Below are 24,432 nucleotides of genomic sequence, written 5' to 3'. Positions count from 1 at the left end.
CACTGCTGGCGATAGGTTCAAAAGGATGTCAAATGTGGACAGCAATATTTAATTGAAAGGTGTACGCTGGCGGAGATCGAATGCGGCCAGGCCCAGCATGCCCTTGATTTGGCGTCGGACGAATATTGGCACAAGTTCCTCTCTAAGCCCAATCGCAGCGCGCAGTGTAGGCCTGCATTACAAGCTGTCAGTTTCAAAGACGTAAAGTACAAAGAAACAGTAATTGCCAAATGGAAAATCTGTTGCTTATTGTTGGGCAAGGCCAAAAGGCGGAATTCAGCAAGGTCACGGGAACAATATTCCCAAACGGCCAACAAGGCTAACGGAACATATCCACACGTTTCCAGTAGTCTAAAATTAAAATAAAATCTGGTAACACTTACCGATGCACTGAGCGTGGCAGGGCGGTATGGAACTATCTCCCCAGCAGGTAACAATGAGGCAACGAGATGGCGGCTATGAAATGTCTTCGCGCCAAGTGATTTGAGTCACGCGCATTAGGGCTGTCCAAGCCAATCTGGGAGACATGAATTGCTCGATAAAGGATGCAGCAGCGGAAATTGAGAAGCAGCAGAATTCCAAGGTTAGAAGATGTTGCCAGGAGATGTTCCATCCAATGAAAAGGTTGGCTCTTTCAACATTCAGTTTCTCCCTGGACACCTCAGGGTATTATACATCACAAACCAGAGACTGCCAATGCCAATTAGGTAGCGTCAACCATGAATCCGGACTCCAAATAACCAAGTATCCTCATATCCTCATATGCTTTGTGAGAGGCACCTGGTAAGGTGTGCTTCATGCGGCATTGGACGGTAGTTGGAGCGTAGGATGTCGGTACCAGAATAGAACCGATCAATCTGTTCAATAAGAATCAATTCCCGTTAGCCATCGACATCCTATACTGCTCTAAGTTGAGGAAGAGAACAAAATGGAAAAACATAAAACAAAGAGCGAAATGATTTAACTCCACTCCCCAGTCCCTGTGAACGCAGAGCAAGATCTTTCGCCGCACGAATTCGGGAGAGTGGAAAAAAACACACCTAGAGAACGTGACTCAGTTAAGCAACCGGGTCCAAAAAACAAGCTTCCTCTGACTCAGGATAGGGGAGAGCTGGGCCCATGGATGTGCTACATATCCCGGAAGCAGTGAGTAAACAAACAGAAGTTGAAAGCTTGAGGTTGAAAGTCAAGGAAGCCCTGGAGTTAGGATAATCCTGTTACCCCAGGCACCCAGCTGGTCCGTGCATTGCTTAGGCATAAGGTTTCCGGCCCGAGAGGTTCCTGGCACTAAGAAATATTTTTAGTTATCATTAACCCTACCACGTGACCCACGCTCCATATGTCTGGCTGGTTTGGCTCAGCTTCCCAATCGTCTGGAATCCTCAGAGAAGATCCCACGCTTTGCCTGATACTGGCCGAAGCACTCCATAAACTCCAGAACCTGCCAAAGTTCAAGTCTCGAGGTCCTGTGTCCTGTGTCCTGGGATCCCGTTCCCGAGTCAGCAAGGTTGGAAATTTTAAACATAACAATAACATTGTACCATGACTCGATTGGCTGTCGGTTGATCTGTCGCACGCGACTAATTCCACGTGGATATCTACGGAGCTACGCTGCTGCATCCATGATAGGTCGTTATTGAACTTGAGGAAAACGCTTCACATGTCTCTTGGCCAATATCATATCGTACGTCTCCTTCAGCCCATTTTTGATAGGCGCAAATGCGGAGCTATTGGAGATCCACCTGAAGCCGTCCAAAACAATGATAACAAGACGAAGTTGAGTTTCTAATGTTGGAGACCAAGTCAGACCATCAGATCCACATGCAAGGAAATTCGTGAGGTTTCTGCGGAGTATGGAGACTTTACATGTCGACTGCAATCTCTAGTGTGTTGTATCAAATTTCTTTTCAATCATCAATTATGAGATTTTGATATAGTATTTGTCATATCTAACTTACGCTTAATTTCAACTGGGGTTTAACAAGAGAAAAACAGTTGTTATTCCTTCTTGCTGGTCTTGCTGGCTACCTAAGCAGTCACACGTCATGTAGCCTTCCACGGCAGCGTTGTCAAGTTCTATCCCATTAATGAACGCTGGCATCGTCCAGTTTCCATGCTAAGGTAGAAGGTGGAGCTTGCAATTGCTGGAAGAAATGTGACCGTAGAGTGAACGCTCTAGTAGCTAGTTGACAAGTGACAGCCCCTAATAAACTCATTGACCACTTGGGCAGAACACACCTGTCGATTTCTTGATGGTTGGCTGAAGAGTTCGGAAGGCTGTTACACGGGTCGTTATCGGCCGTTACAAAGAGAGTGTCTGTCCCAGCTTCACTGGTGGAATATTAACGCCGACATATATGTGGGGTAAAATATATATGGGAGCTCTGAAGCCATTATCCCCAAAATCATCCATTTAGGATGGCCGATTGCGCCCAGTGCGCCCAGAGTATGAATACGTTACTCATTGTTGTTGAGTATTGCAAAGTAGATACGCCGGTGAATAAGGGCTAATGTTAGATGGATGCCTTGACATCTGATACAGGGGAATTTCAAGTAGCAGTAAAGAAAGCCAATAGTGAAACCGTCTTATAGATCCACTTGCGGAAAGGCTCGAGATATGTTGTTGTTATGGTTGATATCCTGCCTTAGGAATTTTTAAGCCAGGAGATTTGCCCAGGTGGGCTTGAACGCGTATTAGTCATCTACGTGTTCTTTGCATCAAACTTCCTACCATCCGCTTCGAACTGTCGGGAAATGATATATGTCGGAATCGGAGAACAGATTTCATCCAGAAGAGGTTAATTCTCTCTCTGTTATTAGAAGGATGGTTGATTATGATCTCTAGTATCAGACGAAACAGGAAGACATTCATATTATATTGTTATTTTTGTGCCTAGTCGATGGCTTTCAATCCCATTATCGCCTCCGCGGCGTCTCTTCTAGTACCTTGGGAGGGATCAGAAACAATAACATGCCGTTGCCTTAAATGTGCTTCTATACTAGCCATTAGCCCCAATTTTTGGACCAGTCGTTCTTCGCATATGTATTCTCCTGGTTCAATCTGCGTGTTTGATAACAGCATTCTTTCCGAGCCAGTCTCCCACCTGTACCCAACCGAAGATGAGCAGCACCGCGCAATTATTTGTAAACAATGTCTGGAAATTGTCGGGCATGGAGTACAAAAAGATATGCCCAGGGATGGTTTTATGTAAGAGTCTATCTGATATAGTTTGCTCATGCAATGAATTTTGACTTGCTCCAGCCAGTTTCATTTTCTTTGGTCTTTGAATAAAATTTCCCTGAGGGATATCGCTACAGGAAAGCCGGTTTCTCCCCGCTTAAACTCTGCCATGAATGAGTGGCCTTTTGGATCGTCGGATTTCAGTACTTGTGTGTCAAATGGCCATCACCAGCGTATAGACGACCAATCTAATAATCAAGGGTCTGAAAGAGATCATCTCGCATTGGCATTAACCCAACCCATCTCTCAAGAGCTTAAACTCATGGTTGACGAATTGAGACAGACCATTGCCTCTCTGCATGGTGAAATTGGACGCCTCACCATGCCAGTCTCAACTCAAGACCATCCATCTCAAGCACCTCACGATGGATATGAGCTCATAGCAACTGCTCTAAGGGAAGTCAGAGCGAAAGGGATTGAGGTAGATGCCCTCAAAAGGGAAAACGACTCCTTACGTCTTAAAGTTAAGGAGTTAGAAAATACTCCGTTAACCCAAATCGAGCGAACCTCCGCTGCTAACAACGGCCGTTTGACTCCTGCCTCGAATTCAGTTCGTCATACCGCAACCTCGGACCAAAGGGGACATTCAACACCCATGAATTCTAACGGGAAGCGCCCTTTCCTGCAAGAAATTTATCCCTCACAAAATGGTAACATAAGTTTACCCAGCGTTGAATGTCTCCAACCCACATCGAAAAGGATGAATTTGACAAGTGGTGTGACTTCCCTTTTCCGTATTGGCCTGCCGCGATCAATAATCACTCATAAAATTGCTAACGAAGCTCAAAATTCCGACACCGATGAGCTTGCCGAATCATGGCAAACACCGAAGCGCCAACAATTGTCAACTGATGCAAATCGTGGTGAAGAGACTATTCTTGCTCGTGCAATTGGTCCTCAAAAATCTCCAGACAAACGACAAGATCAGGAAACGAAACAAACTTTCAACCGAAAGCCAGTTAAACCAGATAAGCAACCGAAACAGAAAATAGTTCTTAAGCCTGTTCGCGGACGACCAAGGACTAAGTCGATATCTGCAACAGTAGCAACCACAAAAGTTCCCCTGCGGGATGAGGATAACAATGCTACAAGTGCATCAAATCCATCAACCTCTGCAGATCCTTCTCACTGTCCAGCAGTAGATGATTCAGAAATCCAGAGCAAATCCAGACCCAAGAAACCCAAGAAAAAGGCCAGGAGAGCCAGTGCACGACTCTCAAGGCGTTTATCCCTTGCTCCGCTTGACCAAGGGAATACACAGCTAAACTCTGGCCAGGAACCTAATAGCCTCACAGCGAAAGAAATCACAGCACAAGAACAACAGGCCAGGGACCCTCAGGAAAATCCAACTCAACCAACGCCGCCAGACAGCGAGAGCCTTTCCAAAACGATCCCCAATTCCCAGAGCGATAGTGATAATGCTCCACTTGACCGGGAGGACACAGCCGCCAACAATCAAGGAGAAGGATCTACGCAGGAAACCGCACAGTCTCAAAGCTTTGCTGACCCGATTCGTGACAAACGAAAATCACAAATTGCGGCCCGGAATTCTCTTGCTAAGCTGGCGATGCAGAGGGAAGAGGCGTTAGATGCAGCTGCATAGCAACAACATAGATAAAGGAAGGGGGCAAAAGATCATGGTGTCTCTCATGTGTATCTCTCAAATAATTCTTTAGGGAATCTTTAATGTTACTTTTAATTGGAAAAATTCAAAATGGTACGTCAGAGCAGGGCTCCTTATTCGTCTAGTATCTTATTAGGATCATTTTCCAGTTCGCCAATCCGCTTACTTCCAGCGATTATTTTACTGAGGGAATTTGGCCGATATCATCATAGCAAGGCCCTACGTCGCGGCTGGCATCGACCTAAAAGTTACATAATATGAACCGTTTCAACATTCATACCTTTTGGCTATAAATATATGGAACCAAGTCGCTCATTTTGTCCACTTGTTCTGGTTCCACAATATCTTAACCTAGGTATTTAAGTATACACTTAGAACTTGATGGCCACCACCAACTAGGGGTTTTAGGTGGAGGTTCTCAAGGCAAATATTACCCAGCTACTTTACAGTCATGAATCCACATCCCCTCCTTGCCGTTTGACATGCCCTCTTCAACGCCTGCTCTTCAGTATCTGTCCATTTCACGCTGAGTTCAGCCCATGGTTTCTGGGAGCGAAACTCTTGCAGGTATATCTTGTGTAGCTCTTGGAGGCGGGAAACCTCCCGTGGGTCACCTGTACCCGAATACACCATGAAAAGGGTGCACGGTGGTAAAGAATCCAGAATTCGCTGGATACATGAAACTGTTTTAGCGACAGCACATGCGAGATGTTCGGGGTTGGAATTGTCGGCTTCGACTGAAAGTTCTCCATTCAAGGGGCCGACTGCTTTCGTTGGGACTGCGGAGGACTCATTCACCTTCGTCGGGTCGGGGATTCTGTTGCACCAGCCTCGGAATACTTCTAGTTCACGTAGACGAGCCCAGGTGAAGTCTACACCACCGCCAGGAACCAAGCGGCCATCCTTGTCACCATTAACAGCACGGCTCACCCCGGCGACAACTTCATCATCATTTTTGCAACCCAAAGCTACTGTCGCTTGAGACCCAAATCCCCGCTCTGGACTACCCCAGTCCACAACAGCCCCAGTTCGGCCTCTATTCTCCGCGCTCGTACCAGATCTTCCTGGGACTGTGGCTCTGGAAAGGCGACGGAATATACTCTCATTAGAGGCCTCACTTGTTCCCCACCTTTCACCCTTTTCGCACTTCTGCTTTACGAGTTCGAGCACAGCTCGCGCATCTTCGATGGAATCATGCCCTGTTTGGCCTTTTTGGATTTCCTTGCCAAGGTACTTCTGGGATAGCCATTTCAAACTTAATTTCAAAGGAGTTCCGCGAGGGTGAGGATAAATAATTGAAGTGTCGATGATAAATGGGTGCGTTAACCTTAGGGCGGAGAGATCAGAGTTGAGGGAATGGCCGATTAATATGGTTTTGGGAGTCAATAGCAAAAGCAACTTCTGTTGGACGTTCGCCAAACGAGTTGTTACAGGATCCAACATTTCTTGTGTGATCCCAGAAAATCGCGTAAGGTAATCGATGATAGGTTTCTCTGGTTTAACTAATTCATCTAGAACCACTTCACCACCCCAGGAAACGAGGCTCACCCGTGTAAGTTCTGAAGATCCTCCTTCCGTGATGCACATTTCGCAATCGAGAGATAGAATTTCGCGTCCCGCCGTAATACTGCCCTTCTGAATGTCCTTCTCTGGTATTTCGCCATCGGAATATCGATCAACTTTGGTGTCTACCCAGCCGTCCTCTGGAGACTGGCCCAGAGAAGCGCGAAGATCTGCATTTGCAGATGCATCTTGGGGGGCATCAAACAATGCCGGATGCAGTACATATTCGTTATCCCTTAAATCCTTCAAAGAGCTCAGAAATGTAGTAATTGGCGTTCTTTTTGATGACCAGTTGTCTTCTCCATGAGGAGGCTTCGGACCCTTGGATTCATTTGTGTCTTTTGATTTAGGCAGAGCAGATAATAAAATGGCTTGTAGTGGGGAATGCACCCTATTGTACTTTGAGTCACCAGGGGATTTAACAGGCCAAACATGTGGAAACATATCAGCTAGTGGTTTCAACGGATCAGGCAATTGGTCCGCTAAAAGGGGCCTTGGATTGAATTGTGCTGTGTTTTTGGCTTGAGGTAGGCCTTTCTTCCAGCTCTCAAATTCTCCAGAGTTCTTCTCTCCGGTGGCATTTACAGTCCCATTCGCGTCAGTTTTGTCTATGGTGGAATAACTGGCATCATTCACATCTAATGTCGGACCAGAACATGTGTCAGATACTAGAGGTACAGTACCATCAAACATGCCGATTTCCAGGCCAGGAACCATTAGCACGACCACTTTCCTGACATGTCCAGAATGCTTCACTGAGATCCATTGCGGGGCAATGCCATCCCCAAAACAATAAAGGAGGAGACTTTGCAGATCGGCGATTCTGATAGAAGACTGCAATCGGCCTTCAATATAGGTCAGAGTTGGATATTTGGCTTTTTCATTTCCTGCTCTCTTTCGTTTTTTCATTGGTGCAGGTTCAGATTGCTGAGGGGTTTGGTTGTTGTCATTCCGGAGTATCGAAAGAGTTTCAGCTAAACCAAACCCACTGCTATTTTGGGGATCTGGAGATATGTTTTGACCGCCATTCGCGTTGTTCACGAACACCTGCGAGCGTTTACGCTTCCTGTCAGAAGTCATAAATGTCGGCTCGCTAGAAAGATCCAGATGACAAAATCCAAAAAGAAGCCGTTATGTTAGGCTAAGGGTAGTGGTAGAAAAGTGGTGTGGGAAGTGGTGGAAATGGAACAATTGGTGAACAAGATGTTCAGATATTGGTACCAGTTCCTGGAGAACATAGATAAGAAACAGACGCGAAGACAGAAAACGCGTTGTCTCGTAAGAGCCCCTAACACTGCGAGTTTGTTTCCAAATTAACACTACTTATTGAGCATTCAAGTAATTGTTTTGTTATGTTGTGTTGACCTTTTCTTCCGCCGATCGATGTTTTAAAAAAAATGGATTCCGACAATCGCACAACTTTATTTTATTTTATTTTTTTTTTCACATTGTGTCACGTGCTTACATTGTCATTGATGAATAATAGATCTTCGGCTTGGCATTAGTTGTGGGAGAGGCCTAGCTAGCCATCTAATAATATACGCTATATCGCGTGCGGCGGGGCGGCAGGCCCGGGCAACATAAACGCCCAACATTAGTTAACTATCTCTTCCATTAAAATTAGGGCTAACCCCTTTTTCTTCTCCTCCCAAGGTCAAAGGACTTGGTATGTACAATCGAGACCACCAGGAGATACCAGATGCCATTGAGATCAGGGTTCTTTATGAGTCAGATATTTGATAATAAACCTAGCATCAAAATGCGGTTTGGACATGTATCGTATCGCCATACATCTCAACATGAAAACTCCCCATAAAAATCACACACACATCAACAAATAATTAACAGAGGGAATTGCAGAGAAAGGAATAATCCAAGGGAACTTAAAAATCAAATAAACGCAGCAACCACAACCTCCTTCCCACTATCCAACCGTGAACTCTCAAATATGCCACTTCTATCCCTTTTTACAGTCCATACCCTCCACAATGCGCTGCGCATTTTCAAGTGCCCTAATCTTCTCATCCAACTCTCCTTTCTGCTTCACAAGTGACTCCAGCCTGGACTGCAGAGACTGCGGTGAACCCTTGGAATCCAAACTATCCAAAGATATACATCTCACATCGTCTAAACGTATATCTCTTCCTGACCTTCGGCGTTTCGTTCGCTCCACTGGTGACATTGCAGAAGTTTCAGGCAGACCTTCATTCCGACGCCCATGAATTTTCATGTGGTTTTGAAGGTTCCAAAGTCGAGAGAAAGGTTTAGTTAAGCGTGGACATTCTGCGATTTGGCAGGGGAAGGTCCCGGGGGATTTTGTAGCGGTTGGGGATTTTATGCACCTCTCGTAGGTGTCGGAGCAAACATGCTCTGTCTGAAAAAATGCGCATATTACAGCCAGTCTCGATACATTGAACTGGGAGTGGTTTGCGCTTAACCGGATGCCGGAAGCTATCATCGGGGCTGGAGCTTTTTTATCAACAATCTATCAACAATCTTTAATCATGCATATTAAATCGAGAAAAGGTAAGTTTGGAAAACCTTTCTTGATCCAAGTTTAATTCTCACGGTAGATAGCACTTTTTTTGGTGTGTTTCCATCCGCAATACCTATTGTCGGGGTGCTGCTCGATGCCGGGAACCCGTCATCGGCACAATTTCGGTATGTTGTGGCGAATGTTTTGCCTGTCTAAAACTTCATGTTAGATAAAATATTTAATGCTGATGGAAGGGTAAACACCAATATTTGTTCACAAAATTGTCCTAGATCTGGCAAAGAAATAAGACCATAACATACTCCGAATGTGGCGCAATTATCCATGTGGTTGGCTATGCGCTGGGCCAGTTGGAGAAAAAGGGTTCTCCTAAGAGGGCAGCTGGTTTGAACAGAACGGAAGTGTAGTCTCAAGGTATTGGTCAGACTTCTGGAAAAAGGCAACTGACAAACAATTGATAACCTCGCGAATAACGTACCGACTCCTTCTGGTTCGAAATCTATGGGAAATTCAATGGGCGCCATACTTACAGGATTTGAGAGGAAGGTATCTGGGGAATCCAGCGCGCTCAGTCAAAAAGTGAATTGCGGGACAGATCTGAGAACTTAGGGGCATTTAAAGGAGACTCACCGTTGCTCGTGCCATCGCTGCTTGAAAGACACGGGAAATTAGAGAGGGGAAAAGATATTAAAGAAATAAATGAAGGACGAATCTTTGAGATTCGTGCGGAGAGATTGTAGTAACGGAATCCTAAAGAAAATCCAAAGGTCTCCATACCTAGGACCAAACTGACCTGCCGGCACCTGCCCACAACCAGCCTGTTTGGCGGGTGACACGTTTGGGATGCCAGGCCTCTGAAGGAGGGGAAGCACCGTGATGAGGTGATAGGCACTATTAGAACACCACGAGGGAGCTTGGTGGATTCTCCGCAAGGATAGCTAAGTAACATAGCCGACCAAGTGTGATTCCAGAACTCCGGTTATGGAACAGAGCGTATTCTCTAAAGTAGCAAGAAGATATGGGGAGAAAATAGCGAACAGATAAACGGATTACCCAGCAAAACAGGGTTATCCGACCGAATGATTATTATTATTATTATTATTATTAATTTCTTTTTTTTTTTCTTTTTTTTTCTTTTTTTTTTAGCAATGCTCCAGCACGATAGGTTCAGTGAAATAAACAGTATTTGCTACTGAAAAATTTAACCTCCAGGGAATCTATCCAACAATGCCCAAACCAAGTACTAGGTAAACAACACCAGGAAACTGATCCACGTATGCCTATATATATGCCGAGTACGATTCATTTGGTCCAAAAGGATATATGTAGTCCGGCCGCCGGGATACCTGTCACTATCTTCAAGACACAAAACAAAATGAATTATCGTTTCATTTTCAATTCTGAAACTTACTGATAAACGTTGGTGTCATGGTGTACATGCTCCCGAGGGCCTCGTGGGCTCGTTATGGTCCAATCCGTCATATCTATTCGTATATTGTTCTGCGTTTCGCAGCGACACTGATACTATGTTAGACACATTTGGCTACTGGAAAAGAACAAGAGTAAAAGAAATGAAATGAACAGCGTACGGCTAAAGAGAGTGTGGAACCTCTTGGGCTGAAGAGTAATAACAAACGTTAATAACTTTTCCGGAGTTGAAAAAGAGGTGGAAACACAATATTTAGAGAATCCCAAATCTGGCGACATTACGACGCGTTTTATGTAGAAGAGTACTCCGTACTTATGGGGCAATTTGGTAAGGCAGCGCAGCCTTGTCCAGCGGAGTTTCCCGGAGATTGGCGCGGCAATCATTGATTCGCCTAGGTTTGCGCCAAAGGCGTCAGGCTGCAGACCAGGCAGTTTGGACAACACCTTGGGCTGCAGATTCGAAAAACGCTGGGAAAGATCGGCTGGTAAATGAGTTTTCTATTCCCGCTTGAAGGAAACGGCCGAAAATGCCCAGTCTGTCAATCCTGCCCTCCCCACACCGGCTCACAACTTCTGGGGTATCTGGAAGCTAATGATAAGTTAAGTAAGGCAACCAGTAACCGCTTAGGCACACTTGGGTGGTCGACTAAATATTCGCTAGATGGGAGTCCGGAAATAATATGATTATGCTCATGCACGCAAAAGACTTTTAGTCATTCTTGAAGCCCGACTTGAATCGGCAGGGTCGCCTTCGCTGATTGTAATTACAATGGACACTGGAATTTCGAAGAACCTGTTGAATAATAATGACCTTCAATCAAGTGGGGGTTAGCTGGTGCATAATGGGTTTATAATCTAATCTTCTATATGTGTCAAGTGCTAAGCAATAAGTTTTGTATCCCAAAACTATACATCAGTTTGCCACTGGCTAGAAAGGAATCTGCATTCACAATGAGTGGTTTGCAGACAGCAATGACAAAAATGACGGTTTGAACCCGCGTTGCCGGGGATTCCCTAGACGATAGATCTTTGCACGGAGAATAAATAGGAGGAAGTATGCTCAATTTGAAGTGGCATGAGCAAAGACTAAAATACCAAACCTCATAGGTTCTGCATTTAGAGGCCTAATAGAATGAGTACAAGAGAGTCTTAAATGACAGAGGAGGGCCTCGGAGAGCACACTGCCTCTTAAGATAGCCGGATATTCATCAGAATCGGTTTTGGGTAAGCATACCGCGCTTGAGAAAAGGAGAAAAGAGAACGGAGTAAGTAGACACGATCCAGTTTCAACACTTTCTCCATACAACCCGCCCCCCTAAATTCAAATGGCTATAACGGACACCAGCGTTCAAATGCATGTTGAAGCCTGAGGATGTGTTACCCAAGGCGGTCTAAGATGGCCTTATTGTGATGGGTTTGAGGGGTTGAATTAAGCTTCTGAGCTAAAAATGTTAGCGGCTTGGTATACTATTAATAGTATTTCCACGTGACACGGCGGCAATAACAGTTACTACCAATGTTGAAAGTTCTTGTACTAAATGTGTAGATCTATTCCTTCTACTGTCTAATTGTATGTCTCACTATATTACATTTGCTGCAAGTTGGCAGCCTCAATATTTTCTTAAATTAATCTCACTCACTTTCTCATACTTCTTCATGACTTGTTTAATAACTTGAGCTTTCTGTCTGCTGTTAAATATTTCTTCTTGATCTTCTATATATATATATGTATGGTATATGTTTCACTTTCACTTTTGTTTGACAACTGCAAGTTGTAGCGTTTTATTCCCTTGATTAATAAAGCAGTTTTGTGCAATGTTCCATTTTTATAATTTGATATTCTAGCTAATTAACATTTCTAGATATTTTAAAGATTTAGAATAACTGAGATTATAAATAATTTTTAGAAATTCAGTTTTATTCATATAATTAAATATCAAGTCTTATATTATGTTTTATTAACTTGTAATATACTTATTTTAATAATCTAAAGTAGCTCATATTTAATAGCTATGATTGACAAGATAAATAAAAAAAATGAATGGAAAAACATATTATAATTACTACTATTCTTCTTCATAATAGTAGTTTATAACTAACTTATTAAACTCTTGTTTTTAATTATAATAAATTTAACTTATTGTTTGTTTAGTTATATTCACTAATTTTAATTACTCAGCTAGCTGGTAGATTTGTATTTCTATGTAGGCAGAAGGTCTGATGTAGTTTATTTTATGAAACAATGTTATAAGTTTTAAAAATTAACTTTATGATATATATTCAATGATAATGACTTATTTGTAATTTCCTGACTATAAAAGCCATAGCTTATGAGCTGTTTATAATTTAATAATAATTTTTAATTTTGAAAAAACTAGTTAACTAAGCCTTGTTGCAAAGCTTACTTATTTCATCAAAGTTAATTATAGATAATTTAATTATTCTCTCATATAATTTTATATCTTCTTATGATATGTTATAAGAATTATATTGTTCATATATTATACAATAGAAATTTAAAAAGACTTCTCTCACTTATTCATAGATATTATTCATTCAACTAGTAATTTCTCTTCTGAAGAAGTTAACTTCCGCTTGTTGATTGCAGCTTTAAATCATGACTTAAATCCGTACAATCAATTAATTATATAAGGTGTTAATAGGTAACATCATAATCAGATGCTTGAAATTTGACTGGATCATAGGCACCAATAGTCAATTGAAGCCTTTCTTCGTAGTCAGGAGCTTGATCTTTTGATAATACGGCCACGTTGGATGATTCGATGTAAGTGGTGATTAGAGTGAAAAAATTGGTGCGTTGAATGATTTTGGTGAGTTTGCGTGAATGATTACGTTAACGCGATCTGATAAGAAAATTTAAACAAACAGCCACATCCCGATCTCATCTATCCAAGATATATTCATTCCAACAACCATTACCATCGCCAACACGACCACACCAGTCAACGTTTTATATCTCCAGTGTTATCTCCTGCTTGGTTTTCGGTATTCAACGCTCACCTAAACCCCCGACCCTTTTATTTTCACCGATCAAAAGGGGCGTCTTGGTTGGAGTAACGCACCACGTTACTGAAATATACACCACCCGTGGACCCGCAACATGTCAACCCTAGACGAAATTGCTTCGGAAGCCGCTTTCAACAGCCACATCTCCTCCCTTCCCCCATCCGCCCTTCTCGTATTATATTTCCACACTGCCTGGGCCGCACCATGCACTCAGATGCGCACCGTCCTCTCCACACTCGCCTCAACCTATCCCGCAACCACCCCGCCTTCCATCTCCTTCGTCAGCGTCAACGCTGAAGAACTCCCCGATATATCCGAACAATACGACGTCACCGCAGTTCCCTTCATCGTTCTTATCCGCGACTGCAAGACTCTACAGTCGCTCTCCGGCTCCGATGCGATTAAGGCACGTGCCGCCATCGAACAATATGCTGGCGTAGCTGCAACAGGCAGTAATACGGCGGGTGCAGAAAAGCAATCAATCCCTCCACCGCTCCAAACAGAGCCGAGAAAGGATGTCCACGCTCCCACCACATCTAATGCCCCTGGCGTCATCAACGGCGCAGAAGCATCTCCCAAACCAACGCGATCCACCAAGGAAGAGCTGTTCGCCCGACTGGAAGAGCTAGTGAAGGCTGCGCCGGTGATGTTATTTATGAAGGGGACACCAAGTGCGCCACGATGTGGGTTTAGCCGGCAGATTGTTGGCATACTCCGCGAAAACAGTGTGAAATATGGCTTCTTCAACATTTTGGCGGATGAGGAAGTGAGGCAGGGCTTGAAGGAGTTTGCTGATTGGCCGACATTCCCGCAGTTGTGGGTGAAGGGAGAATTGGTGGGCGGGCTAGATATTGTGAGTTTATTTCATCTTCCCCATTTGCTTTTCACCTATTTATTTTATATTATTTTATTTAACACCTCAATGAAAGCTAATTGGTAACTTAATTAAAATAACAACAGGTCAAGGAAGAAATCAATGCAAATCCGGACTTTTTGAAGGACTATTCAGTAGCACCCAAGGCGCCAGCATAGAGATTTTGATTTTCAGATTTTTTTTCTTCTTTTTTCTTTTCGTGTCTTTTCTTTCCTTCTTTCTTTTATTTCTCTCTCTCTCTCTCTCTTTTTTTTTTTTTTTTTTTTTTTTTTTTTTGCGCCTGATGAAATAGTACGATGACCATATAGTAAAGCAATGATATGATATTACGTCCAACTGGCCCTCTATCTGTTTTACTTACTGCGCTTTATCCCTTTCCTATCCCCTTGCATCTGTAAATTGATAGATACTCTGTATAGCAAGCATATTTTACCCTCTCTGGTTCTCCTAATATGATTTCGAACTAGTCTAAATAAACAAAGGTAGTCACAACGAATGTGCATGTATCCAAAAAAATATGGAATCCATAAGGTTCTATTTCTCCACATTTCTCTACATTGTTCATCTAGCAAAGATATAACCCTACATCTCCCTGGAGTTGTTTATGCTGATCAAGAAGGGGTTACAATTTTTCATCGATAGATTATTCCGAGAGCACATCGCCACGGCAATGATAATATTTTGTTTCTTCATCTTTGAACTATCCGTCTACGTTTGATTGTCTTCATTTGCGACCTCCTCATTGGGAAGGACTTCCCCAGGTCGGGGAACTATGCGCTTAGTCGAAATTTCAGGAAACTGTTCACTGATTATGCGGAGCTTCGATCTCAGAGCATCTTCGTCCACATACGCACCGCGCAGCCATCGTTCATCGCTGCTCTTCCCGTCGCTCGCAGAAGACAAATCAAATGCATTTCGCGCATGGACCACGCGGCGGTTCTGAAATATGACACATTGCCCGGGCTCCAGTTTAACCTGTAATATGTTTTCGGGCTTTGATATTTCTGTAGCAAAGGCATGCATAGCCTTGATGTACTTTTGTACATCCCGGTGCTCCTTCAGATATTCTGAAAGGTAGCTAGGTGCCTGGAACGGCGGGGAATAGTTGACACGGTTAATGTAAGCGCGCAATGTTGCTCCGGAAGAGCTGGTTAGCCACTCTCTCTCGCCGTCAATCTCGATTGTCCGGTGGGAGTATTCGTAATGCTGGTTGTTGTTCTTGTACTCGAAGCGGGTGGGAACATTGCAAAGGGTGTCGAAGTAATAGGGGTAGTTGTTTAACAGATTTATTGCGGCCTGTAGTGTGTCTGAGAAAAGGGATTCGCCGCCCGAGAAAGAATTTCGTAGACAATGCAGTAATTGATATCCCGGTGGGTCTTTCATGTATAACAAGTCCATGTGAAAGTCAAGGCGCTTGTTGGTATAAGCGACGTTTTTGGCATCTGGAACGCTGCGCACATCCCATGTCTCGCCGTAGAAGGAGTTACGCAGTGGGCCCATGCGTGTCGCAATCTTCTCAACCATCTCTGCTGACTCCGGGATGTCTTTAACGAACATTATGCCAAACTCATTCAAACTACGCATAGCCAAGGCAAACTTGGTCTCATCTTCCATATAATCCTTGAATGATACCCAATGCTGATGTTTTTCAATGAGCGATTTATCCCACGACGTGCGCTTTCGAATCTTGGCTCGGAAATACTTTTCACCAGCAGACAGGGCAGTCAATTGATCAGCGGAATACGTAGAGATATGAGATTCGTCATAACCAGCAATGTCATTTATCCATGTCACAACCAGTTTACCATTTTGAACCTCGGCAGTCCTCGCCTTAATGTCCACGGGTATATCTGACATGCGGAAGTCTCGTTGCTTAGTTGACGAGTCCACGCACTTGGCACAGGTACATGCATCCCGCAAGCGAATACCCGAATATATATAATATGCATTATTCCCCAATTTGACAGTCACCCAACCTAAACTCCCGACTTCTGCGGACTCCATGTTTTTCACGATGAAGGACCGTAGCTCAGTGGGAAACGTTCGTGAGTTCTTGTGGTGGGACATCAGTTTTATCGGGTATTTATTCTGAGCTGCATCACTATAACCTGCTCGTAGCAGTGAAATTGATGGGCCCTGCGTCCTGAGAGCTGTCCAAAACCCGTATGTCGAGGCGAGCCTAAAACGGACCTGGTGCAGCGGTAAAAGACCAAGCGACATGGCGCCAATCCCGAGAAGTGGAATTGGGCGAGGAGAAGTAGGAACGAACAAGGAATCCGAGGGGGCAAAAGAGCGCCCAATTATCGCTGTCACAGCTGATATATCACGAACCGAGTTGAGGTTGAAAGAGGGCTGGCTGTAAGCTACAGTTAACGCCCCGACAGATATAAAAAACTTCACGCGGAGTGCCGTTATCACGTGATCCAGAAGGTGTTTTCAGTCCGGAATTATATTTTGTTTTGATTGCGGCGAATTCGGATATTAATTTACATGTTCGTTATTTTTCAAGCCTCCAATTCCCCAGCCGAGATTAATATGTGTACAAGGAACTCTCTTATCCCTGGCTGTCTCTTCTAAATATCGCTGGTAAACCCGTGAAATTTCTTCCTTCGCCGTTTTGAGGGAGGACAACTGCTCTGTCCCGGTCTACCACTTGGCCGAACTCCGCATATTGTATGTCAGCCGGAGGAGAACATCTCAATGAAGAAGTGGGTTTGGCATACTTGATTTGATGCATATATATATTTGTGTTAAATAATCCTCTTTGTTAATTTTGAATGCTAAGCCTCTTATCTTTCGCAGGGTGACCGTTCTCAGGTAGTAGTGGCGGGCGCAACAGCTGGCCTGGTCTCCAGGTACGTACGTATGGAGTATATCTTTAAGCCAAAATACATGGCGATGTATGGTCAGTATATTCACGCGATACACAGATTCTGCATTGCACCCCTCGACGTTGTCAAGATTCGCCTCCAGCTCCAAATCCACTCCCTCTCCGACCCTCTCTCCCATCGCGACGTCAAAGGCCCCGTGTACAAAGGCACGCTTTCCACACTCAAATCCATCGTCCGCGACGAGGGTATAACGGTACACTTTCTCCCCTCCCATTCTCCTACACACCACCAACGACCAAAAGAAAAAAGAAAAAAATTTTACATGTAAAACTAACAAACCTCTCAAACCCCCAGGGCCTCTGGAAAGGCAACATCCCTGCTGAACTCCTATATATCTGCTATGGCGGCATCCAATTCACAACCTATCGCGCAATCTCACAAACCCTGCCCACATACCTCCCCCAACCTATAACCACCTTCATCAGCGGCGCCGTAGCCGGTGGCCTCGCCACCGCTGCAACCTACCCCCTCGACCTCCTCCGCACCCGGTTCGCCGCCCAGGGAAATGACAAAATATACACCTCTCTCCTCATGAGCTTGCGCGACATAGCCCGCACGGAAGGCTACAGGGGCTTCTTCCGCGGCTCCACTGCCGCCATTGGTCAAATTATCCCGTACATGGGCCTGTTCTTCGCGACGTATGAATCTGTGCACGTGCCGTTTGCAGAACTGCAACTGCCGCTTGGCAGCGGCGATGCGGGCGCGGGAATCGTGGCGAGTATAATTGCGAAGACGGGCGTTTTTCCTTTGGATCTTGTTCGGAAACGGTTGCAGGTTCAGGGGCCAACGAGGGGGAGGTATATTCATACGAATATACCCGTGTATTATGGGGTTTGGAGGTCGATGAGGGATATTGTGGCTCAGCAGGGGGTTAGAGGGGTTTATAGGGGTTTGACGGTTAGTTTAATTAAAGCTGCGCCGGCGAGTGCGGTGACGATGTGGACGTATGAGCATGTTTTGGGGTTGTTGAAGGAGAAAGGATAAGTTTAGATTTTTATCTTGTCTCTCTCTCTCTCTCTTTTCCTTCTTTTTTTTTTTTTTTTTGAAGATTGGGTATTTGGGTTCTACTCGTTAATTACTTCTTTTCTAATTTCTAATGGGTAATTATTAATAATATGGTTTTATGTGTACAATGGGTGTTGGTGCTATCGTTTTTGCGCATATTATCCATATGGTTATGGAGGGCTCATGGGCAAGATATACTTGCAACTATACCCTTGGAGATGCATCTGGAGACCAAGTATTATATATATATATATATACTTTGTCTTCCAAATTTCACATTGCATTCATCCAATGGACGAGCCATAGCATTGTGCTAACCACATATCCCGGAAAAACAGAGTAAACTTTGTTGTTTTTCCTCCATCCAGGACCCCTATATCCCAAACCCTGTTACATGTACCATTTGCATCTAATCATCAATGGCAACTGTCCATCATATCCAATTACATCAATAAAGAACAACCCAGGTAAATATATGGTTCAAGAAAGGAATTTATTTCCTATGTATGTCCTATTATCCCCATAACTCTCGGGCTTTCAACTTCGACCATCACCAGACTCAACCCCCCACACACTCAACATAGCATAGAAAAGAAAGAAAATAGAATAGTCTCAAAAAAGCGAACTTGGATTACAAAATAACGTATCTCAAAAGGAGGGCAGCTGGCAACTTGCACTAGCAGAAAAGGACAAGAAAGGGAACAAGTGATGCAGGGCAAAAGTTATCAAACAGGTGGGGGGTGTATCATAGGCTCAGTTTTAAAACAAACCTAAGCTAAGGCTTCAATGTGTGACGCTGCTATAGACTATTCTGGTTTTTTTCTTTTCATACCGCGTTGGTGTGCATTAATAACTCTTCCTTCTAATACTCAAGTCCCTCATCACCCTCCGTATCCAAGCTATCACTAGCAACTTCCTCATAATCCTTCTCCAATGCAGCAAGATCTTCACGCGCCTCAGAGAATTCACCTTCCTCCATACCCTCACCAACATACCAGTGTACAAAGGCGCGTTTCGAGTACATAAGGTCGAATTTGTGGTCGAGACGGCTCCAGGCTTCAGCGATAGCGGTGGTGTTGGACAACATGCTGACAGAGCGGTCGACAGGGGCAAGTTCCCCACCTGGTACGCGCATTGGCTTCTGGTAGTTGATGCCGATCTTAAAGCCAGTTGGACACCATTCGACGAGGTTGAATGAGGTCTTGGCCTTGAGAGATGCAACAGCTGCGTTGCAGTCGCGGGGGACAACATCTCCGCGGTAGAGGAGGGCGACGGCCATGTATTTTCCATTACGGGGGTCACAGACGACCATTTGGTTGTTTGGCTCGAAACCTGAAAGTTAGTGTTAATATCTGCCTCACATAATGTTTCAGGGATCAATATTTACATTGGAAGGTAAGGTCGTGGACCTTGAAGCTTTCGTGGGAGCTTCTGTTGCTGGAAACAACGGGGGCGTAGCTGATGAGAGGATAGTGAATACGAGGGTAAGGGACCAAGTTGGTCTGGAACTCATTGAGATCAACGTTCAGGGCGCCATCGAAGCGCAAGCTGGAAGTGATGGAGCTGACAACTTGGGCGATGAGGCTATTGAGATGCTCATAACCTGGGCGGGGGATATCAAGGTTTCGGTGGCAGATGTCGTAGACGGCCTCGTTGTCGACAAGGAATGTGCAGTCGGAGTTCTCGATGGTGCTGTGGGTGGAGAGAACGGCGTTATACGGCTCAACAACGGCGGTCGAGACACGGGGGGCTGGGTACACAGCGAATTCGAGCTTGGACTTTTTGCCGTAGTCGGTGGAGAGACGTTCCAAGAGGAGGGCACCAAAACCAGAACCGGTACCACCACCAAACGAGTGGAAGATCAAAAATCCTTGGAGGGACGAGCAGTTATCTGTTGCAAGTTCGCCTTAGTACAAGTTTTCCTCACGCCAAAACTATACTATATAAAGAAATAGAATAGACCAAAGGACCAAAACAGAATATATCCATACCAGCAACACGACGAATGCGGTCAATGACACTGTCGACCAGTTCTTTTCCGATAGTGTAGTGACCGCGAGCATCTGTATTCTGAGAGTTAGCGCAAGCTTTTAAGCCCAGTTACAATGAGATACACATGTGTAATAAAATGCAGCCTGAAGAAGTGATCCGTACAATTATTGGCAGCATCCTCCTTTCCGCTAATCAACATCTCAGGGTGAAAGAGCTGGCGATAAGGTCCGGTGCGAATCTCATCTATTGGCTTTAGAACTTGTAAGCAACTACCATCCCATTCAATGTTTTATATGCTCTAGGGTATATAAAAACATATCGACATACTGAAGGGTCCAGATCAACGAAGATGGAACGGGGGACATATTTGCCACTGCCAGTCTCTGTGAAGAATGTCTCAAAGGAACCGGCTTCGCCAATATCAGTGGCTTCAGGGTTCAGACGACCATCAGCCTTCAAACCGTGCTCGAGGAGGTATCTGAATAAAGACAATGTTGCGTTGAGAGTTAGTTATTGGGGGATGATTTTTTTGACAGCCCGGGAGATAGGGTAGGAGGAGAAAGGCGGTGAGGAAAACCTACAGTTCCCAAGCACTGTTTCCAAGCTGGGTTCCAGCCTGGCCAATATGGAGATGGCAAACCTGATCGTGGGGAGTAAATTGTCAGCAGGAGTATTATGTATACTTTGGACGGAAAGGTTTTATGCACGGGTGATTGTATAAGGAAACATTTTGGGGAATGGATGAGGTTGTCGTGATTTTGTTGTGTGTGTGTCGGCAGAATAGCGAGCGGCACAGCAGGGCCAAACGCGGCTGACACGCCCAATGGCCAGGGGTAAACAAAGGGTTCATCAAGAACGTACCTCGCCTCTCATGGTGACAGATGTGGTTTAAAACGGACTGGATGGAGGGAGTACGAGAAGGAGAGAAGAAGCAGGGGTTAACAATCCCCACAGGACGGTCTCGGATTGGGATGAAGAGGAGAGGAGGAGAGCGAGTTGAGAAGTTGAAGAAGATGAAGAAATTCGGATGTTGATGTTGAGATGTTGGGGAGAAGAGCGAAAGGCCCGATCGGGTTAGCGTGAGAGAACGTCACGTGGAATCAGTTGGTTAGGTCAGCAGCAGTGTTGTGTGCTTCTTCTCCAAACAGTGCAAGTCTTTTTAACTCTCTGTATTTGAAAGACAGTTACAGTAACAAAAAGGCAAGTCAGCTAGTCAATACATTCCTTATATTTTAACTATAATATAAAAGAGAGTGACTGGTGGACTATACCTTGTGAGATATGTCTATTTCATTCTGGCATGCAGAATATTGTCAAACCCAACCCCGTGTTCATTTTAACTCCTTGTGTTAAGACCGAGGATGCTGGATTTACACCTGACCCGTTCCGTGTCTCCCAGCTGGCAAATGCGGGGTCCATAAAACTGTATTATCCGAAAATAACTAGCTTTGAAGATAGGGCAAATTAATGTTGTTGTTTGTTGAATGAATGGATTAACCTGTTATCGGATGCTGCTGTCGAATATCCTTGCCCTAGATACATCCCAAAATGTCCTCCATCGGGCAGACCGAGTTACCCCCTTTAAAACACCACACGACGTTGGATTGGACATCGAAAACCATGGAAGGACGAGTGCCATTTTGGCAGGAAAACGCATTCTACGACATCTTCTAGAATCGGATATCCATCCCAATCCCACGTCGGAAGTCTGATTCCATCCCGAGAAATGGATATTAGAATGGTATCATACAGCTGCGACCTTCGCTGATGAAATTCGTCTCCCCTCTTTTCTGTACGCAGCAGTGCCTCCTTGTCTTCTTATTTCTTGGAGATAGAGCTCCAAATTGACATCTTTGTCGTGCAGATAAAGATGGTGCTAATGTTTAGGGTGTAATAACTATGTCTGATACAGCATGACTTGTCTTCCAACTATTGGCTTCTTGAGAACCACCCCCTTCCAACACCGCCACCATCACCCAAGTTGGTCATTATTCTAGGTCCTGATTCTCTCCGTCATCATACTCTCCATTTCTTCCATTCCATTTAGCGCTTTATTATTAATGCCTGCGTATCGATAGAGTTTGTTTAATATCCATGTATCTAATAACCCCACCATCCTTATCCAGGTTACACTTTGCAACATGGTTCAAACGGAAAATTTGTTAAGTGTCACTGAATTTTTCATTGAACTGTACACCCATCTGATACCTCGGCAACGGTTTGGCTAAGAAGAAAGGATCTCCTTACCCCCGTTTTGTGATGGAAGGACAGTGGGCAATTGCTTGATTTTATACGCCTGATTATGGAGAGATATTAATATTCCTAGGAATCCAGGGTTAGGGACCACGCGAAGGGGTTGCACAATCGTTATTGGCCTACCGTGGGGATGGATGGTGGATCTCTACTTAGTTACTTGGGATGATGATGCCATTGGAAGCAAGGCAGGTTTGGTGAGGGCTCACATCACGGCAACACCTTAGGTGCTTGAGCTGCCCCGGTGGTTCATACCATGCAGCTAGTCAAAATATCAAGATGTGAACTTCCATACCTGATATCTCTGAAGAATATTGACATCGGATCACACGATAACCCCGCCCCCGCATCATGCAAGCTTTGCAAGCATTGCACCGAAAATCTCGATTACGTGTGCAAGGGTGCCGAAGCACTCTACAAGGAGGCCCAGTGGCGAAATGAACGCGTAGACCAGAAAAAGATCCCCGGTAATTATCGGGCGACAGCGGGAAGGTTAAAATTCAATTGAGAGTGATTGACCAAAGGATGGGTGGTTGGTGTGAAGAGATGGAGAGATGAAATAAAAAGTCCATTCGTGTAGTTAATTCTATAAATATCCGCCAAAAGGCGTTTAACTAGGGATGAGATTCAGAGATATGAGATGGATATAGGACATTCTTAGTTACATTCTCTCCAGTAACTATATAATTTGTTGTATCTATTACTCTCTCCCCCCCTTGTTGTTCATACCTTTTTTTCTAGGGCCCTTCTCCCTGGCACTCAACACCCGGTAAGCTCCAAGCCTTCGGGGCGGGTGGCGGCTTTAGCTGACGATGACGTCAGGGCCCCTACTGTAACCAGCCATGTGGGTAGTAACTCGAACATGCGTGGAGAATTTTGGAACAAATGTAATATGGGTGGGTTCTGTATAGACTAAAAGGTCCTTTATATCTCTTCCCTTTTCCTGCTCTTATAAATTGCTTGTTCGCATAGCAGAATAAACAGTAAGAGTAATACGTAATCATTAATAGAAAGCAATGACTCAAAACGGTTCATCAATCACTATTGGTTGCTCGAAGCTCAGCAATCCCCTGGCCCTGAAACTCCTTGCCGAGAAAGGATCAGCAGTCCCCAGCGCCTGGGCAGCATCCCGGGAAGCTCCACGAAAGCTCAAACGGTGCAGAATCAAGGAACGTATGCTAGCAATCCCACAGGTTATTGGGGGAGCTTCAACGAAGATGCCTGTGCTAAAGACGAATGACAGTGCTTCGCCGCGCCCCACTGCTCTCTTGTCACCCATGTATGCATATTTTCGTGTCGGAAATTGTGTTGGGGGGAAGGGAGGGGTAGTTGTGAGAAGATGGACGTGTACAAGACCCAAGGAGAAGTGGCATTTCAAAGTTGTAATTCTGTTATTTTTTATAAACTGTTCTATAACGATCTTGCTGTACTCTATAATTACTCCGTACCGAGTAGTTTAAACATCTGATGATCACTGATAGGCTAGAAGAGAAAACTTTCTCTTTTGACACAGCCATTGACAGGCATTTTAGCCACCACTCGTTTTCTTTTAACCAATTTCTCATCATCTCCTTGCTTTCTCTCTACCCACCTGCCTACATTCATTTGGTGTTGCCTGCAGCTGCATATTGTGTTTCTTGGTTAATAATAACCTACATCTTGCATAATCGCATATTCGTCATTCGATTATCGCTCCCCTCACCCACCATCGGTCAGGCTTCGATGCATCATTCTAGCAGCTTATTCAATTCTTCGCCAGCTTCACTCCTATTATTCCTAGATGCGTCTTACGTATAGTATCCAAATCACAAGCAAGGTTCGATCGTTTCTCTACCCTTCTTTCCGGCTATCTGCTGTTCCTCTAGGCTTGCGCCGAAGAAAGCGTGAACAAGAACGCGCGTTGTCGTTCCAAGTTTTAAAAGAGTTTCCGTCAGCGCAGCCTGATAACCCTTGCAGCGGTTGAAGTTGGCGAAGAAGAAAACCTAACAAAGGGAGAGCAATCAGAAAGAGAAGAGAAAAGAAAAAGAAAAGAAAAGAAAA

General features: G+C 44.5%; 9 protein-coding genes across 9 annotated transcripts; 4 read left to right on the top strand and 5 right to left on the bottom strand.

Moving 5' to 3' along the window:
* Nucleotides 1–48: 48 nt before the first annotated feature.
* On the bottom strand, nt 49–2,101 carry PAAG_11334 (hypothetical protein; the record flags this gene model as incomplete). The annotated part of the gene is made up of 3 exons (XM_015847002.1): nt 49–172; nt 1,689–1,882; nt 1,994–2,101. The coding sequence occupies 3 exons, from the start codon at nt 2,099–2,101 to the stop codon at nt 49–51; spliced, it is 426 nt and encodes a 141-aa protein (XP_015703424.1).
* A 1,249-nt stretch (nt 2,102–3,350) lies between these two features.
* Nucleotides 3,351–4,844, top strand: PAAG_01654 (hypothetical protein; the record flags this gene model as incomplete). The annotated part of the gene is made up of 1 exon (XM_002796600.2): nt 3,351–4,844. The coding sequence occupies one exon, from the start codon at nt 3,351–3,353 to the stop codon at nt 4,842–4,844; it is 1,494 nt and encodes a 497-aa protein (XP_002796646.2).
* A 459-nt stretch (nt 4,845–5,303) lies between these two features.
* On the bottom strand, nt 5,304–7,508 carry PAAG_01653 (RNA exonuclease; the record flags this gene model as incomplete). Its single annotated transcript, XM_002796599.1, has 1 exon — nt 5,304–7,508. The coding sequence occupies one exon, from the start codon at nt 7,506–7,508 to the stop codon at nt 5,304–5,306; it is 2,205 nt and encodes a 734-aa protein (XP_002796645.1).
* An 877-nt stretch (nt 7,509–8,385) lies between these two features.
* PAAG_11333 (hypothetical protein) lies at nt 8,386–9,567 on the bottom strand (the record flags this gene model as incomplete). Its single annotated transcript, XM_015847001.1, has 5 exons — nt 8,386–8,913; nt 8,997–9,116; nt 9,225–9,303; nt 9,453–9,472; nt 9,553–9,567. 5 exons carry the CDS (start codon nt 9,565–9,567, stop codon nt 8,386–8,388), a joined length of 762 nt encoding a protein of 253 aa, XP_015703423.1.
* A 3,904-nt stretch (nt 9,568–13,471) lies between these two features.
* PAAG_01650 (monothiol glutaredoxin-5) lies at nt 13,472–14,409 on the top strand (the record flags this gene model as incomplete). Its single annotated transcript, XM_002796596.2, has 2 exons — nt 13,472–14,230; nt 14,338–14,409. The coding sequence occupies 2 exons, from the start codon at nt 13,472–13,474 to the stop codon at nt 14,407–14,409; spliced, it is 831 nt and encodes a 276-aa protein (XP_002796642.1).
* Nucleotides 14,410–14,959: 550 nt separating this feature from the next.
* On the bottom strand, nt 14,960–16,471 carry PAAG_01649 (gamma-butyrobetaine dioxygenase; the record flags this gene model as incomplete). The annotated part of the gene is made up of 1 exon (XM_002796595.2): nt 14,960–16,471. One exon carries the CDS (start codon nt 16,469–16,471, stop codon nt 14,960–14,962), a length of 1,512 nt encoding a protein of 503 aa, XP_002796641.2.
* Nucleotides 16,472–16,926: 455 nt separating this feature from the next.
* PAAG_01648 (mitochondrial deoxynucleotide carrier) lies at nt 16,927–18,126 on the top strand (the record flags this gene model as incomplete). Its single annotated transcript, XM_002796594.2, has 4 exons — nt 16,927–16,959; nt 17,054–17,106; nt 17,182–17,335; nt 17,437–18,126. 4 exons carry the CDS (start codon nt 16,927–16,929, stop codon nt 18,124–18,126), a joined length of 930 nt encoding a protein of 309 aa, XP_002796640.1.
* Nucleotides 18,127–19,009: 883 nt separating this feature from the next.
* On the bottom strand, nt 19,010–21,012 carry PAAG_01647 (tubulin alpha-1 chain; the record flags this gene model as incomplete). The annotated part of the gene is made up of 7 exons (XM_002796593.2): nt 19,010–19,479; nt 19,535–20,038; nt 20,139–20,210; nt 20,302–20,389; nt 20,467–20,617; nt 20,721–20,779; nt 21,001–21,012. The coding sequence occupies 7 exons, from the start codon at nt 21,010–21,012 to the stop codon at nt 19,010–19,012; spliced, it is 1,356 nt and encodes a 451-aa protein (XP_002796639.1).
* A 1,636-nt stretch (nt 21,013–22,648) lies between these two features.
* On the top strand, nt 22,649–23,632 carry PAAG_01646 (hypothetical protein; the record flags this gene model as incomplete). The annotated part of the gene is made up of 4 exons (XM_015844405.1): nt 22,649–22,859; nt 23,134–23,161; nt 23,215–23,288; nt 23,403–23,632. 4 exons carry the CDS (start codon nt 22,649–22,651, stop codon nt 23,630–23,632), a joined length of 543 nt encoding a protein of 180 aa, XP_015701313.1.
* Between the last annotated feature and the right edge of the window lie 800 nt (nt 23,633–24,432).

The sequence above is a fragment of the Paracoccidioides lutzii genome, assembly GCF_000150705.2.
Source record: "Paracoccidioides lutzii Pb01 unplaced genomic scaffold supercont2.3, whole genome shotgun sequence".
In the NCBI taxonomy this organism is placed as follows: domain Eukaryota; kingdom Fungi; phylum Ascomycota; class Eurotiomycetes; order Onygenales; family Ajellomycetaceae; genus Paracoccidioides; species Paracoccidioides lutzii.
The sequence above is the reverse complement of the archived record's forward strand: the minus strand, read 5'-3'. Positions and strand labels throughout refer to the sequence as shown.